We start from the raw sequence: 17,582 nt of genomic DNA, 5'->3' as shown, positions 1-17,582 counted from the left end.
GGGTTTTTTTTTAATGCCAGTTTACATCAAATATTTTGGCAGGTGTTTTTAATGCTCCGTATGAAGAACTGCTAAATGCCAGAGTCTGAAGTGATCATGCAAATTAGTGCAAAATTCCTTAAGGTATTTTTACATATGTGCTAAATTTAGATTTTCTTTCCAGTATTCGTGCCTCTCCACACTTACAGGGACAATGACAGGGCAAAAATCTTGATTTCACTGTGAAATTACGTTTGCTCCTAAATTTTCAGACAGTCTCCTGATCATTCCCACAGTTTTTAAATTTTTTATTAAAGGCTTGTGCATTATAAAAATCTGTCCGTCCGTCCATCCATCCATCCATCCATCCATCCATCACCCAGTTCTCCAGTCTGAGGTCAGGGGGTCCTGGAGCCCAGGCAGCCTGGGTGGGACGTCAGTCCTGCACACTTGAACATTACGGCTGATTTTGGAAGACTGATTTCATGACCTTTGGCAGAAAACCTGCATGACAAGTAGAGAACATGCAAGCTCTTTACACAGAGCTACTGACCGAACCCACTACACCACCCTCAATAAACCTTGTGATAGAGAAATGTATAATTCTCATATTGGCATAATAATTTGTGCATTTTCCTGCACATCAGATCTAGGTATAGGGCATGTCATGGATATTTAATACATAAGCACAGTCCTCTCATGTGTTGGCCTGTCGTGATTCCTCTTCCGAGGTCACGCTTCTACAGGCATCTCAGGCAGATTCATCCACAAGTACGTTTCATATACAGATAAACCACAAGACAATGTTATTACTGCATTTTTCTGTATTTGGAGTAGGAAAATAATGTTTTGATGAGGATACATAGGATAAGTTCAGTGTTAGGATCACAGTGAGGAACGAGCCTTTTTCGGAGAGCGACAGAAGAGAAGATCAATGTCACGGCCTCAGAACTGGTGCAGCACTCTTCAGATGTATAGAAAAAAAACAGTGATTCACACTGCTGACCAAAATGAAGGGAGAGAATACTCTGATTTTACTCAACTATATTGCTTCAATTGGTAAATAACCAAAGAACCTTAGAACCACTGCTAAACAAGGTAAGGAAAAAAAAATGGAAAACTGGCCATTTTACAAAAAAAAAAAAACAAAAAAAAAAAACGATGTTAATACATATTTGGGGAAGTTTCAGTAAAAGTGCAAGACCCCCATACGTTAAATAAGCAAAGACCAAAGGGTAAAATAATTTCTTGATACCTCACAGGAAGAAATTGTCTTGAAATGCTGCAGGTTGCAGCTCGTTTTAGGTTTACACAACAATATACTCGTAAGAGCAGAAAACAAATGTTTACATGAAGCAGAAATGTTTCCATAGTCTGATACAGCTCTCCTTCTTCAAAGTGCTTTTGACAAAGGTGGGCACATTCGTCTTATCACCGTGAGTAGTCTTAGTGATATTACAGTATCATAAATAAAACAAGAAAAAGAATGAGTATCCATAATTATCTATAGATTTGGGTGACAGGTCACTGAAATGGTCATGTATTCGTTCTGTTCTAGGTATTCCTGCGATCCCATGTGTCTTTGTGTCGATGACCCTTCATCAACAGCAAGAAAAAGGATAATGTTCTAATGTTCTTCCACTGCCTTCTTATGCGGGAACAAAGCATTCTAGAGTGCTTATTCATCGATTCCCATAAGTAAAGGTTTTTAAAGTGCCACACACCCATGCCTATGAGTCACATTAAGTCCTCAAAACAGAAATCTGCTTCTCTTTTTGGTCAAAGATTGGTCTAGAGTTTTATGATGTATAGTCCTACTCCAGCAGAGACACTGACTTCTTTTTTCTGGAGAGTTCCAGAAGTTCAGACTCCACACTTTGCAGAGTTTTAGAAACTTAGTAAGGTACTCTGAAAAGTTTATTTTTTTTTGCCACTGAGGCTTTCGTCTCCATTTGTTTGTGTTCTACAAACTGACACCTAGTCATGTCCATAAAAAAGTTCTCTGTCGTGACAACCCAACATTCCCTTCTGGAATTTTCCACAAACAACAACACTGTTCATGCAGTCAAGGGCATTCGGCATAAGCTGCTCTTCACAGCTCCAGAAGTTGAAATGAGCATCTCATTTCTGGAGTGTTCTGGATTTTATTTTTAGGCCACTGTTTGCCAAGCTCTAAGAGTTCCAGAGGACGGAGCCGAGCTCCCCGGTTTCCAGAAGGGCTCCAGAAGTTCCTGCTGCTGTTTCCCGTTCTTACGGATGCTCCCGGGAGTCTTTTCAGATGCAGAGACTGAGCTCCTTGCGCACGGAGCACTTCTTGCACTGCACTACGCAGCACCAGTGGAACCTGCACAAGCAGTTCTCCTCGAAGACCAGTGTCTCGTCCCGGTAACCGCGCTCGCAGCAGAGCAGGTCGCAGCCACTCACGTCCATGGCCGTGCTGTTGCACGTGCGGCCTCGGGTACCCAGGGAACCCGTCTTCCTGTTGGGCAGACAGAAATCCGGCGACTCGGCCGAGTAGATTAGGTCCTGTTTGTCTGGAGGCTTGATGTTCTGCCCTACGGGGATGAGAGTCTTCCCGTCGTTACCGCCCATCACCTTGAAGGCTCCATTAAATCTCTCCAAAAGGCGATCGCCCACTTCACGAAAATGAGGCATCTTTTTCCAGCAGGTCCGAAGAGTACAGGAACCAGACAGCCCGTGACACTTACATTCAGTCCTCATATAATTCTTCACCGCCTGTAGTTAGACAGAGATGGATTGCCAAGATAAAGGGAGACGCTATTCTAAAAGAATTTACCCTCTTGTTGCCTCAAGCCATCCCAGAGCTTACAGGACTTGACGGCAGAGATCAGTTAGACACACGCTCCCCGATAATTAACCCGTGATAAATGCCGGGCCCTTATCTCCCTTCTGATTTTAATTAAAATGCTTCAAAATTGCACGTTGGAGGGGGGGAGGGGGGTGTTGTTTACTTTTCTCATTATCTGAAAGGACTTGCGCAGCTGTTATCTCAGAAATGTAATATGTCCGTCCAAATCCATATTTCTCCATCAGCGAGGCCCACACCTGCCCAAACACTATGCCTGACCCCCTTGCTCAGGCAGTCTTTAGCTGTGTGGTAGCGTCTCAGGCTGAGATGAAGCCACATGGACACAAGGAGAGCAGAGGTGAATCCTGAGCGATTCTTTATTCTATAATTAACAAGGAAAGCCAGACATGCCCCGAGTTTTACGTTGACTACCAAATCACTGCTCTGTGAGGTCACCACCCTCAACAAGAAAGCCAATCTAGTCCTCAAATTCCAGTCTAGTTATTTACTTAGTCTTTGAAGAGAACATCTATGAACCCGGCAAGAAAATACGGCTTCAAAGCGCAGTGAAGTGACGTGTCGTTCCGACGTTCCCGATATGCAATACGCAACCGCTATAAAAGCTTATTTACAATGACACTAAAATGCGACTCGCAACTTGTTTTAGATGTTTTGACAGACGAACAGAAAAGTCTCGTGAGGCTTAACATGCATTTTCCCTTGTGCCCTTTCAAGTCTGGCGGCAGTTAACAGGCAACATGGTACATAAAGGATGAGAAATGAGGCCGAATCCTTTGAGTAGAGGGAAAGCTTCATAGCTGCACTCTTCTGCCCTGTTTCTGCGGTCTACGACACGCGTTATGGTCATGTAGGCGTGACTATCTGTGAGTATTTGCACAGGTAATAAAACATTTGAGTGTACATGAGAAATTATTCAGGTATTTGCCGCGTCGCCCCAACGTCTCCGAAGTGGTTTTTTTTTTTTCCCCCCGGAGACTGTAAAAACAACGTGAGGTGAATAATTACGCACATGTGCGTGAAATAGCATCAAGCGTAACGTAAAAAAATTAAAATAAAAAATTTAAATCGGCTTATTGAAAGCAGATACGGATATATACTGTTTGCTTGTACAGGTTATGAGAAATTCATCAGGCATTACCAGTCTCCCTGCCTCGTTGTTGTGAAGGTCGATCAGCGTCCGTATGTCGCTCTTCCCCTTCTTTCTCTTGGCGTCCATGAACTGCTTGGACTTCTCGTAGCCGAACTCCACGTCGTCGCCGCAGCCGCCCCACTCCCACTTCACCCCGTCACCTCCGGCGCCGCCGGGAGGCCTGGGTGGGGCTCGGCTGCGGGTGGCCTCGCAGCCGCACTGCAACAGCTCCCCCATGCTGCAGGCCTGCGTCACTGCATGTGCCACGCCTGCTGCCGTGATGGCGTACACGAACGCTGTCTCCCGGATATCTGAGACACACAGGTGGGGTGGGGGCAGTGGGGAGGGGAGGGTGGTAAGGTTAGCGAGGGGGAGTTTTAAGTGGGGGCCCCTGTGTGACCTTGTCCGACAGTGCCTTCAGGTCACGTTCTGATAATCATGTCCTTTCATGCTCTACGCTCCTTACCAGCTCACTGGGGGACTCAAATTAACATCAATGGGCTCCGCTTGTATGGTTATATGGTATGTCCACCTCTACCCCAGTGTTTTTTAACCCGGTCTACAGGCGCCCCCAGACAGTCCATGTTTTTGCTCCCTCCCACTCCCAGACAGTCCACACTTCTTCTCCAGTAGACGGCTGGGAGGGAGCAAAAACGTGGACCATCTGGGACCCCCCCAGGGACCAGGTTGACAAACACTGCGCTAGCCACTCCATCCCTCTGTTCTAAGAGCCCCCCCTCCCCCAAAACCACGACCAGTTACACCATTAGATCCTGGCCTTTCTCTTTCACGTTACTCAGATATTACATTTTGACTTTTAAAGAGATCTAAATCAATTCCCACAAAATATTTTATACTAAATCCTATCATCAGCAGTATAGTCAGGAGGAGAGAGGGGGGGGAGGGAATAAATGACAGAGAAGAGGGAAAAAAACACTGAACAGCTCATTGTGATGAAGCTGAAATGAATAACTTTTATATTCCTTTAAATTCTGAAGCCAGTTTCATATCGCATGATTCAATGAATGGGATTCATTATCGTAAGTCAAATGAAATCTGTGCCATGTGATTGGCCCCTAAAGTCAGCGCGCCGTGATATTAACACCAGCTGTCAGTCTGCACACCAAGTGCTGCTCCCTCGCAGAACGACACCCTGACTCTGTCCGGCCCGGCGCTCCGACACCCCCACGCACCTGCGCCCCCCCATGTAAGTGGGTCCCAGGGCCGCCTCACCCTCTGCTTTCAGTTTGCCTGACAGTAGCCGCATTTGTCCTTGAGGTTGCCTCATTCTGCTGGGATCTGCTGGGCTGAATGTGGTGCCCCCAACCCCAACAAGGTGGGGTTTTCCTTTGGCAGACTAGCAAACTGTCCAAAGGGAGTAACCACCCCCCCCCCACCCACCCACAATTTAAAAACGTCCATACCATTGTACTAAAGCTTGCCATAGCTTATATGTATCATTGAGATAGTCCCCCCCCTGATATTCAATAATTTTGCCCTTCAAGAACTCATTGCCCCTCAAAGAAGTCATTTTTCCCCTACGTGTCCCTACTTTGGAGGGGGGGGGGAGGCAATAGAAAGTGTTTTTGTAGTCGGGGGGTGTACTGGCGGAAGGGATTTGTGGGATAGATGCAATTGAACACAGTGGTTAGGTGGGTAAAAGTAGAACTAATCATAAGCTGGAGAGATTTCACACTGTCACTGAGTCATGGTGCTCTATCTTGGTGCTCTGCTGTGTGGATCCTCGCTTGCACACTTCATGTTTATGTTAGTGGTGCTGAAACAGGAGCCGCAAGCCCATTCTTAGGTCATTTTCAGAACTATTGATTGACCAACTTCTACACAATCTTCTTTTAGATTAATTGTTCTGTAAGTAATTGAAGAGGAAAACATCTATGCGGGTAAAATTTCTAGCCAAGTAGCTGACAATTGTGCATCATTTGACAGACGAAAGTTCGTGAGATTTCAGTGCAGAAACAGATAACTTCACTTTTGTTGAGCGGCTGATCCAGGTGTGCTTAGAGAATTTATACATTTTCCACCTGGTTTGTTTGTATTGTTGAGCTTCTTTTTGGGAGTTCATATCTAATTAAGCGATTAGGGTTATTAAAAATTAAAATTCTCCAGAATTTAACTGGCTGTGTATTCTCCTCCGGGACACAAATTCCGAGCGCATTTGTACAGCTGCCTGTGTCTGGGCCTGTCTGCTAGAGTGACTGATGCCAGGAGGGTCTCCTACAAGAATTAGGATTTTTTTTTTTTTTGCTTAACTTTAAGTCAATGATGCATGGATGCAAAAAAAGAAAGAATGAGAGAATACAAGGCCGTCTTGAGTATGGGAGACACAGACTCATGGTCATGAATAAATATGATTGATTTATTTTGCTTTCTGCGAGCTGTCATCCAGAAAAGGTTAGCCATATCTTACAGCACGTATGCATACCTGAAATCCATTTCATTAACTGCTGATATACAGGAGCACAGCAAGTAATCCACAAGATTGCTTCTCGTTCCGACTCTTCGCAAAAGAGCGAAATTCCAACCGCGTCTGATATACATCCGGAATCGTGCATGATCTTTGTCGTAGCTGATGACATCTTTGTCGTAGCTGATGACTATATATAAAAGAAAAAAAATCTGGGACGGTACGTTAACGATGGTGTTTAATGACGCATTCCTCGCATATTTGCAGGTGTGTAATTGTGCTTATAGGAACAGGAGGGTGAAACAAGAGAGACAATTAGCCTCCAAAGACCATACGCCTCAGGCAGGTAGACGCTGTTTATTCTGCGGCCATATTGTGTTACCTGACATGACCTTGCCGTCACCTCAGATAAAGTCTATTTCGAGAAAAAAGGCTTCACAAAGAGTTTTGGGGCTCTGCCCATGCTTTGGTCCAACAATTTTTAGCAGCATATACAGCTAGATAGACTACCTATGTCACTAAAATGCAAGGTGGTCCTCATAGGGCCCCTGCTGAGACCTGAACCCCTCAACTCTCAGGTTGTGAACCCACATGCTAAGCCGCTGCACTACCCTAAAACGTCCCACAAACCAGAAAAATGCACGAAGTGTTAGAGCTGACTGAGAGCACGGTGGCACTGGAGAAGCTGGAGATCAAATACGGCACCTACAACCACATGGCCAAACTTTGTGTATCTAACATTTTATCCGTATTTCATATACCTAAGCAGAGCATGTTCACGTTAAAGTCTCTGTTCGGCTGTAGCACTGAGACTGAGACATGTATCCCTCTTAAATCTTCGAATTGTCGAATCTGAGTTAGGACATTTTTTTTCGCAAGACTGACTTTTTGAACCCATGGGAAGAACCTATACAGCGAAGCGATTCTCATTTATACCAAAACCCAGCGGCCTTAACAGCCAACGAACAAATGCTGTTGTATCCTCAGTAGCGATATGAATCGCATCCGTGCTAAAACAGAAAAAAACCAACAACCACAATTCATTTTTGCCTAGTTAAAATAATATCATTGCCATAAGCCAAGAAAAGCACTCGACAGGATTATGGCCTGAATTTGCCCTGGGGGGGGGGGGGGGGGGGAGGGGGGGATACTTTTGTCATTTGCCTATGTTATTACCCAGAATGTGCAGGTTTTCTGTTTTTTCCAGTGCATGACCCTGGCGAAAGCAACCAAGCCGAAACCTCAAAACTATATATGACATGAAAGGATGACTGACAGCAACACAGACAGAAGCCACTCTGATAGCAATGTAAATCACATTCTTGGAGTGGGGGTGGGATTACAGACAGATAAGCATATTTATTAAATTTCTCATTATTGTCCCCCAGCATATCTAATTGCTTCATTATAACCCAGAGACAACATTAGGCTGCCAGGAGACATCATGAAAAAGTCTGGCAAGGAGGAGCACTTCCTTGGGCCAAGAAAACAACAGGTTTCGTCTCTAAGTTTGAAAAGAAAAGGGTAATAGCCTGAGGTCAATTTTTGCAAAGGGGAGCAGAGAAAAAACACACACGTCCTAAGCCACTCTTCAGAGTTACACAGGTGGTTTGAGTGGTTTATGAGAGCACTCACGACTTTGTGGTTCTTTAAATGGGCTCATGTTAATTGTAGGTATATTCTACTAGCCAGAACCACCAAGTAACAGAAGCCACAAAAAAATAAAACCTCAGGGAGCCATCGCTTCATCTCGAAATATTTTTGGCCATCGCTCCTTACAGCAGTAAGATATGCCAAGATACGTCTGTCTCTGTCGAATCTCATGTCTCTCTCTAGCAGAATAATCATTAAAGATGTTTGTGCAGAATTGCTCATACAACCCTAAGGAATACAAACACAATAATACGGCGAAAGGAACGCAAGGGTTCCTCTGAAACTATATCGAGTTGCTCAAACATCGCAGGCTCGGGCTAGGGGTCATGAAACTGGGGTTACTGCACCACCCACAAAACTGGGTTGAATAAGACTGACCATTGTCGTTCAGAGGTGTACTGCCCTCTACTGGTCTGCCTCGTTTTAGTCAAAGTTTACAGTAACGGTGCATGCAATTACACTTCAAGAGAACTTTACGATTTTACTCAATGAGCTACCAGCATTGTGCTACAGTACCACCAGCCTGTTCATCTTTTCCAGAAGAGTTCAGACATATGCATGTCTTTTAAACACAAGAGGCCATAACAAAGGGGTATGAAATCCTTCTAGATTAAATGCTTTGAAATGGGTAAAGCCTACATTTTCCTTTGCCACTTTCTTTTCTTAGTACCACTGTTATGGCGATTCCTGAAGTTCAGCTGGGCCTTTATTTGGCTTGCAGTATGATTTTTGCTCACCACCACGAAGCTCACACCACTGACATTGCAGTCGACCAGTGCGGGGTCGACAAAAGCCCCAAACCGGCGGATTTACCCCACGGCACGAGACGAAGGACTTCTACAACGCTAAAACAGAGCAGTGTCTAATGACAGTACGGCAGGGAGGAAAAAAAGCCGGAGAGCTTTTAAAATTCAACAGAATAATTGCAGAGAGCAACAGGCATGCATTAGTGCATTACTTTTATTACAGACTTCAAAGAGCTGGCAGATGAGGAGGATCAATGGTTACGGGAGGCAATTTTAGAGATCATACTGAGTATGCAATCTGAAGCAGGGGAAGCGTGGCAGTGGGTAAAAATGTCTCTCACAGATACAACAGGCATCCTTGTTCTCTGGCGCGGCCACAACTGCAGTGTTGGCATGCGGGAAAAATGGTTTGGTGGACTGGCTCTCCCCTGTGGGGGTCACAGGTTCATCGCCCGGGACTGAAGACGCGAGGATGATTCGCGACAGGCGGACAGGCGTGACGGATTCCAAAAGGGTGACAAGGTGACAGATTAGTCAGCAGGTGGTCTGTCAGCGCTTTTACATGAGCGGCTGATGGACTCGGTCTTTGGGTGACGGTTTAGACAGGTGAGAAGCTATTTCCATGGTTTTGTTTTGCTACTGTATATAGGAGGGAATAAGAAGAGATAACAGATTCATCCAACGTTCAGAAAAGACCCAAATAAAGCTCAATGGAGACTGAGATGCCAAATGCTTAGAGCTGACTGAGAGCACGGTGGCACTGGAGAAGCTGGAGATCTAAACACAGACACAGTGCTACTCATATATTTACTTGGACTTAAACCAGTCTTCAACTTTTTTTTGTGTAACTACAGATACAAGGTTGCAGAGGGTTGGAAGTTCTGAAGCAAAGAATCTGTTACTTTCTGCCATCTTTTCTGCACCCCTCAAACTTGCTCTCACCCAGGCAAAAAGACAATTTCCTCCTGGGGATGAAATAAATATTTCTATTCTATTCTATTCTATTCTATTCTATTCTCTTCTATCCTATAGTTTCTGAAACGTTGCTTGCACTCCATTAATATATGTCTATATCTCTATTAATTCAGTGGATTCGTCAGTAGTCTTCATCGCATCCCTCTAAACAGTGCGAAGTTACCTTTCATCACAACCTAAGCCCTCTGGTTGGATACTACACCCACACGCGTTTCCAAAATCTTGCTCAACATCTAGTGGTGTTCTCCACCACACAACACAGCTCTCCATTACTCACCTTGCTGCAGGATTCTGCCAAAGTACTTGTTCTGACTGGTGCAGTTCCACCGTCGAAAGCGAAACTGGTGCTGGCACTCTCGCACCCCCAGCTTGGCGCCCTTGGCCACCTCGTGGACGATCTCCGGCTGGGTCTGGCACAGTTCTGCCTGCTTGCCGGCGAGCCGCTTGGTCTTCCGGCAGATGCTGTTGGGGTCCATGACTAAGGGGCTGCCCACAGCCCTGCCAGAAACAACATTGGTTGTGAGCTCAGATCCTTGTACAGATTCCAGAGAAGATATTGAATGTTCAACTGCTTTCAAGAAAAAGTACAAATAAAGTCCCGGGCTACAGCAGATAAAGATCTGTTGTTGTCATTCCCCATTATTAGATGAAAATCACTTTTACTCCCCAGAAGGAAACACACATAATATGTAATCATGCATTTACTCCATCAAACACATATGATGGCATTAAGATTAATAATAGAAAAAGGCAGCTGTTGACAGTGGATTTCTGAAACATGCATGTTCAGATTCAGGTTCACAGTTTCAGTGTAGGATTTGCGTCCAGCACTCAGACCCCAGGCCAGAACTTCCCTGTGTCTTCCCAGTTATAACCTAAGAGCAGCAGCATTCAGTACAGTGTCGTTCTGTTTGACTTCCACTTATCTGATCAAGCATATGCTTCAATGGTGATTCACAAAGATTGAGTCTTTATCTAGACAACATCAAAAGTATGATTCCAAATGCACTTTGTCTCCAAAGAGCTCTATCTTTGTAAATAATATTAGGAGAAGCAAAAGCACACTGTTCTTGAAAGTGAAGGTTTGTACCGTTGATTTTTTTAAATTAAAAAGTTATAAATTTAAAGTTAAAAAAGTTATGAACAAACACCTTTGGTTATCTTTTCACCTAAAAGTAAAACTCTCATAAACTATAAACAGATGGCTATGAAAAAAATGTTAAGAGTGTCTTTCAATTAACCCCCAACTGCATTAACAGTACAAACATCTGTCAGTCAAAAAAAAGCCTTGTAATTCCAGTTCTGTTTAGTGATGGATGAATGGCAGCCATTGTCTGCTGTTTGAACACGCACCTCGAACAAACACAAACTTGATCACAAATGAAATGTTGCATGTTCAAACAACATGCGGGCCTCGTCTAACATTACACACATGATGTTTTTATTGAACTTCTATGGTCATTCCATAACTATTTCAAACAAAAGCTTGGAGTGCTTACATAAACCATGTCTTCACTACCTGGTCTTGGAATTCGCGAAATGAGGCAGACAATGGAAATCTGAGCACAGTGGTACGTTTACGCACTCGATGGTCCTCTGGTTCAGCTTGAGAATCTATTTACTGTGTTTCCATAGAGAGGAACCGAGGAACATGGACCGCAGTACTGCTCTGTAGGTCATAATCTACTGAATCCACCCCGCTATTACCAAGAACTGCTGACGTGGTACATTTATACCTCCTTATTATCAAACGGCTCAGAGTCTCCAGACCTGCACAGAAGTATCACCTGCCAGAGTCAGAGACTCTGGATCCACATGTTGAATTTTTTTTTTAAAAAGGCAACTCGTTTTACAGTGAGAGGTGTGGATTTATTAAAAAACTGAAAACCATGACGACCCCCCGCCCCCCCCCCCCCCACACCACCACCACCACATTTTTTAAGCCAGCAGCCTCTCACCACTGGAATTACAGATCCCCATTCAGTCATTCATTACTGGATACTGAAAGTGAGTTGACCTGCAGATGCGCCTCAACTGTGAACCCAAAAGCCAATAGATCGGTCACTTTGCAGTACGCATCACATCTCCATGGTTACAGTTACAATTCAGGGAACAAATTTATGCTACTTTTTAGAGGCTGAATCGGGTCTCTATAATTGATCCTTATCTTTACACCGTTGGGGTCTCCTGTATAAAACATAAATGCTCAGAGCAACACAAAGCTAGCAAACAAGGAGGGAGAATGACCAGCTGGAATTTTCCATCTGGCACATTCACTCTGCTCCACGATCTCAAAATACGGTGACGTGAGAGATCTTTTAGTGGCCTTGTAGAGAAAATGCCAGAGAGAATCCGGGGATGACACACATATATTATATATGTATATAAGACTTATCTTGGCATACTATAAGGTTTGTGTGTGTGTGTGTCCTTATCATTGAAACTTAAGCTCGCAAAGGCAGATAACGTAAAGATAAGGGCTAATCATAACATAAACAGGGATGTAAAGCCATCTTCACAATCAGGAAACGATGGGGCAATGTCACGCATGAAATGCAGGACAAACTAAAAAACACAAAAATACAGACAGGAACTATGATAAGAAACTTCTGACAGAACAATTGCTCCTTATGTAGATGAGGTTTTAGATGCGTCCTCAGTTAATACTGTAGACCTCAGGTTTCATTATAGACAGCAAAACCAGAGATGTCTCGTTTTTTTCTTCTAAATGTTGGAAATGATCCCCAAAGTATGCTGGATATGAAGTCAGTCACGACAGGGCTGGGAAGAGCACGAGCGCCTTGGGTTCAGTCCTGTGGTCGGTGGCACGGAGCCATGGCAAAGTCCCCGGTACGCAGAGTCTGAGATCCCCCGGTGTGGAACAGGGCCGGTCCCACACTAGTGCCTGTCACATGTTTGTCTTTAAACATGCAAATTTGATGGGTGGGGTGTGGTGGCTGTAACGGGATTGGGGTGGAGATGGAGGCTCCCGGAGTAGAACCTGAGGGCCAGGCTAATAGAGAAGCGCCCACATGCAGCGCGTGACGTGCGGTGTGCGTGAGCTTGGAGAGGTGGAGAGGACTCGCTCGCTTCATCTTTATCTGATCCCACCACCTTGCGCTTTTTTTTCTTCTTTTTTTGTTTTTTCACCATAACTGGAAATCGCCTAATTTTTCCAAAACAAAGTCTCACTTACAAATTTGAAGGGGGGTGGGTTGAGATAATATCTCGCGATAACGCGGCGTTCGGCAGGTGGCGGGGCCCCGGGAGGGGCGGCAAGACGCATGCGGGGCCGCCGGGGGAACGAGGCTGCGGGGCTGGAGGCTCGCGCGCATCTGGGGAGCACGCGCCTGGCTGACAGCCAGTGCATGAGCCGCAAGAGAAGGGTGGTGGTATTTGGGGGGGGGGGGGGGGGTTAGCCCAGCCTAGGGGGGAATCAAGGGCAACAGAAAAACAGCCCGAGACCCGCAAATCTAGGTCGGGTGTGTGTGGGTGTATATGCGCCGGGGTGCAGCTACAAGGCGCAGCGTACTAAGCGCCTCTCTGCAGGGGCGACCCGACAGTGAGCAGCGGTCTCTCTAAAGCAGCGCGATGAAAGCATCTTTGTCCCACCGGGCTGGTCGCTCCAGGTGTGGACTCTACTCCGCAGCAAACACCGCGCTCTGACCTTGACTCTGCCGCTGGACAGTCTTGGAAACTCTTGCACCAGCAATAATACCGTTTATATCGTACTGCGAAATATCTAATTACTTGGCATTTTCTTCCACAGTGCCAAAAAAGCCCTTCTGACCCTAATATACACTACAGAATGCAGAAATGGAAATTATTTTATGATGACATATCTGTTGCATCTATGTCCACCAAGAATTCCGTCTCTGACTCCTTCCTCATGTCGTAGCTTTGACTACAGGCTATAACTCGGCGGACTGTTGACCCATCACAGTATCTAAAATGAATAAGCCATTTAGTTTTTCATTACGAAACTAAACATTCTCATGTCTCAGATTGGCCAGATGGTATTGCATTATAAAGCAATAATTTCTCATAAATGCGAAAAAAAAAATCGGGAAAATGTACACAATTATAATATTTCCCATAAACTTAAAGTTTGCTAATATTTTGGGGCCCTTGAATTATGCCATTAAAACTCATTTGGTTTAACAATTAAAGGGGCTCCAAAGAGTGTTAGCCTGCAGAGTCCCTCCGTGTTCCCAGTATAACATCCCACATAAAGATTATGGTTTGGGGCTGCATACCGTTGTTACCTAATTAGCGCTGTTTCTAAAACAAACAAGTTATCCACCCTTCGGAAATGATACCAAGTAACGAAAATGTGATATTACCAAACTGACGACTTAGGGCAGCACGTCAGAATAATTTGAAAAACCTTAACTGATACTACTACTACTAGTAGTACTACTATACTACTACTAGTAACAATAATAGACTAATAACAATATCAACAACATTAATAATAATAATTATTATAATAATGTATTTGTTGGTGGATTTGTTGAAAAATGTTTTTTTTTATCGCGAAATTACCGTTTATATTCAGGTAAATAAAATTGCCTTGTAAATGTATATTTCATGATAACTTACCACCACAACCCGATAATGTTGACTGGACAAAGAAGAATAAAAAACAAGGCAAGCTGAGTTCGAGATATTGGGACCATCCTGTTGAGAGTGAACTCCTCCAGAAAAATCAAAGAAATTACAGGGAAACGCCGGATTCATGCGGGGATTCTCACGGAACGTCCTGAAGGGTCGGCGAGCTTTCAGCACCCCCCAAAAAATGCGTGCAAAATCCTTTGAACTCCTCTTCAGTCATGTCGGTGAGTTCGATCATTCGCCGGGGCGGCTGGAGACGTTCGCGCAGATAGTAGGTGCGTTTGCCTGGGATGCATGATCTCAACCCTCAACAGCCGGGGGAACTAATATGAAGGTGACAGGCACGTCCCGACTGAAAACTCCCAAATTCCAATAGCGCAGCGATTTCGATCTGGCAGCGAGGTTTCTGCAGCCCGAGGGGGGTGGAAAGAAGCCAGACCTCGGGCAGGAGCTACAAAAAAGTGAAATCAAAGAGCCAACACGTTCTACGCGGAAATTCAACCGTATTATCGCACTAATGTTCAGCCACGGTTGGTACTGAACCGACATGTGCTTGTCGCTCTGTGCCAGACTGCGCATGGTTTCGGATTGAAAGGCTACAGGTAGGCGTCAAGCACATCATGTCAACCCCTAAAAGCACTCCCCCCCCCACCCCCCCCCCCCCCCAGCCTTCAACCGAGAATGTTCCTTAGAAATACTATAAACTGCCTCCGAGCGTGACTTGGGGCCAAGAGAAATCCTTTTTTGTCACTCCTAAAAAAGTTGAATAATTGGATGAAACCGACTGCGCTTGAGAGTCCAGGCAGAGGAAGCGTCTCACTTACTAGGAGCTGCGTTTACAGTAAAGAAATCAGAGTTGAATTCGGTGCAATGGGCTCCGTTTGGGCCAGTCTGACAACCAGGTACGTTTTAAAAAGTTGCAAACGTACCAATTTCAAATAAAACCTATATTCATGTAATTACTAGAAAAAAATATATAGAAACATAATTTATATAACATTAAAATAATTTTAAACAGCTTTCAAAACATTTCTTATATTTTTCCCAATTGCATCTGTTGCAGCTGGGGGTCAAACTCATTTAAGTGATTTCCTAAATTTTAAAATATCTTGTGTTCAAAGAAACTCTGACCATGCGTGAGCATTTTTTTCTGGTAGGTTATTATCAAGTTTGATCAGTAAAAACTTGCAAACCGAACGTAACATAAATCATAATCCCCGCCAAATACCTGCTTTTTCAGGAAATATGGGAAGGTGTACTGTACAAACACGTCCAGCTCAACGCAGACGCTGGGAAAACGCGTGCGGTCAAACAGAACCAGATTGTTAACGTTGCATAGTCCTGTCAGGGGGGGCATGTTTGGTATTTGTTTGGAAAGCGCATTAAAATGTGACGGGATAAACTGTATCATCAAAAGACTCCCCAGTCCTTCCTGGATACTTGTGACAGCAAGACCCCCGCCTCCCCAGGAAAACTGCTACAGAGCATATGGGATATATCCAGTGCTTCCAACGCGAAAGCCCCATCAAAAAGACCAATAATAGCCAGCCCTTACTACTTTCAAAACAGCTATAGGACTGACCATTATGTTATTTCCCATGTAGTACAGTTCTTTTTAATGTTCAATATAGTACAGTTATTTTAATGTTCAATCATTACAGCTATCAAGCGTTTTTTATACACAAAACATTTGTTCTTCATATAGGCTCTGTTATTAAACTAAAGGTATTTCAAATCAAAGTAAAAAGTACATTTTTGTTGTCTGACTGTTGTTCGTTACATTTTCTTGTAGAAGTGTGTCAGATAATTTTTTAAGTTAATTGACTTCGTAGTCTGTTGGGTACTAGACGTACCGTCAAATAATAGTAAACTGCAAAAGTCGTTTTCCCAGTATTGGAAACTGTACTGATAAAGCCGGACACAGCTTCCAGTATTTGCCTATTTAATTTTAGTTTTGTACTTGCCATGTGCTAATTCGGCGGAAATCAGACGTTTGAAGACATAATACACGGAGTATTTGAGATGTATTGAAACGTGCAGCAGGGACAGTGCTGAGCCCCAGCCGTGTGCTCGCGCACTAACCACCCACCCGCAACGAGCTCTTTCGCTTTCATCAATTTACTCCGTGATTTTCATTTTATCCCCACCAGACTGGGGAGGCGGGAAGCTCCGCCCACACCAGCTTTACAGCGGGTAGTCTTCATAACGAGTCAGAAATCTAAGCCTCCACACAGACCCGCTCCTACAGAATACGAAAGATTTACTATTGCATACCAATGATATCAATCAAACTCCAGGGGAAAGCAAAATATGTCACTTAGTCGGTGCACGTGATGGGTATATTTTTCATCTAGTTCCTTTATACCTCCGAACAGAGAGATCAGTTGAACCATTTGTCCGCTATCTCACAGCCCAAACTCTTTGATTCTCTCTCCCCCCTCTACTCTCTTCCCTTCCCAACTTCAAAGAGGAAATATGGTAAAGTTTTGTCTAAAGCCGCAGGTGTGTCACAGCCGTATCATTCTGATTGATCAATTTTTACTTAAAAGGGAAGATAAATCTGCTTCAGCTCTGTGATATTTTAATGTGTGCAAAACAGCGATACAGGTACCCTGAGATCATACAGCAAAGGTCGCCATAACTCCTGCATCGGGTTTGGGTTTTACTGTTTTGGTTTGCTGCGGTCACAAGGGGTTTCCTGTTTCTCCACTGTGTTTCACAGTTTTACAAAAGCTGCGTTGCACTTTCCCCAAACTAAACTAAATGGGGAAAAAAACAAACACTTACTATTTTTGACCTAATACTTTCTCCTGATTACTACAAAGATGCAGCAGTTGACTCTTCTTTCTTAGACTGTTGCATATACTTTTAGTCAAAGTATCATTTTTTGCTAAATTATTTAATAACTTGTTCCCTAAAAGCATGTATTATGTAAACTGTCTTCGTTATGTAGTGTGAGGTTTTTGTTTCCCTTATCCTGATTAAACTAGATTAAACTCGACCTTAATCACAGGCCCCAGGTCTCCAATAACACGCTGATTTGCGTGCGAGCACGCGTGTGTGCGTGCGTGCATGCGTGTGTGTTTTGTTAGGGAGGAGTGATTTCTCATACTTGGCTTGAACTTTGTGGACAATAAAGATCCCATTTCAAAGTGCAGCGGGGTGTTAAGCCCAGGGTCCTGGCGAAACCTTCCTGGGAACCGGCTTTAGCGAATCCATCGCAGCGTCTGC

General features: G+C 44.2%; 1 protein-coding gene across 1 annotated transcript; it reads right to left on the bottom strand.

Moving 5' to 3' along the window:
- Nucleotides 1-1,008: 1,008 nt before the first annotated feature.
- Nucleotides 1,009-14,932, bottom strand: wnt6b (wingless-type MMTV integration site family, member 6b). The gene is made up of 4 exons (XM_023820426.2): nucleotides 14,340-14,932; nucleotides 10,015-10,235; nucleotides 3,948-4,249; nucleotides 1,009-2,715 (listed from the first exon to the last, which is right to left on the bottom strand). The coding sequence occupies exons 1-4, from the start codon at nucleotides 14,414-14,416 to the stop codon at nucleotides 2,254-2,256; spliced, it is 1,062 nt and encodes a 353-aa protein (XP_023676194.1). The 5' UTR covers nucleotides 14,417-14,932; the 3' UTR covers nucleotides 1,009-2,253.
- Nucleotides 14,933-17,582: the final 2,650 nt, after the last annotated feature.

Source organism: Paramormyrops kingsleyae, chromosome 1 (genome assembly GCF_048594095.1).
Source record: "Paramormyrops kingsleyae isolate MSU_618 chromosome 1, PKINGS_0.4, whole genome shotgun sequence".
NCBI lineage: Eukaryota > Metazoa > Chordata > Actinopteri > Osteoglossiformes > Mormyridae > Paramormyrops > Paramormyrops kingsleyae.
This window is presented reverse-complemented; position numbering and strand designations above follow the sequence as displayed.

Excerpts from the sequence above, each read along its gene's own strand:
- wnt6b (XM_023820426.2), bottom strand. The coding sequence starts at position 14,416 with ATGGTCCCAATATCTCGAACTCAGCTTGCCTTGTTTTTTATTCTTCTT. Across the intron at positions 10,236-14,339 it reads AACATTATCGGGTTGTGGTG|GGCTGTGGGCAGCCCCTTAG; the intron begins GTAAGTTATCAT and ends TGTTTCTGGCAG. Across the intron at positions 4,250-10,014 it reads TGGCAGAATCCTGCAGCAAG|ATATCCGGGAGACAGCGTTC; the intron begins GTGAGTAATGGA and ends TGTGTGTCTCAG.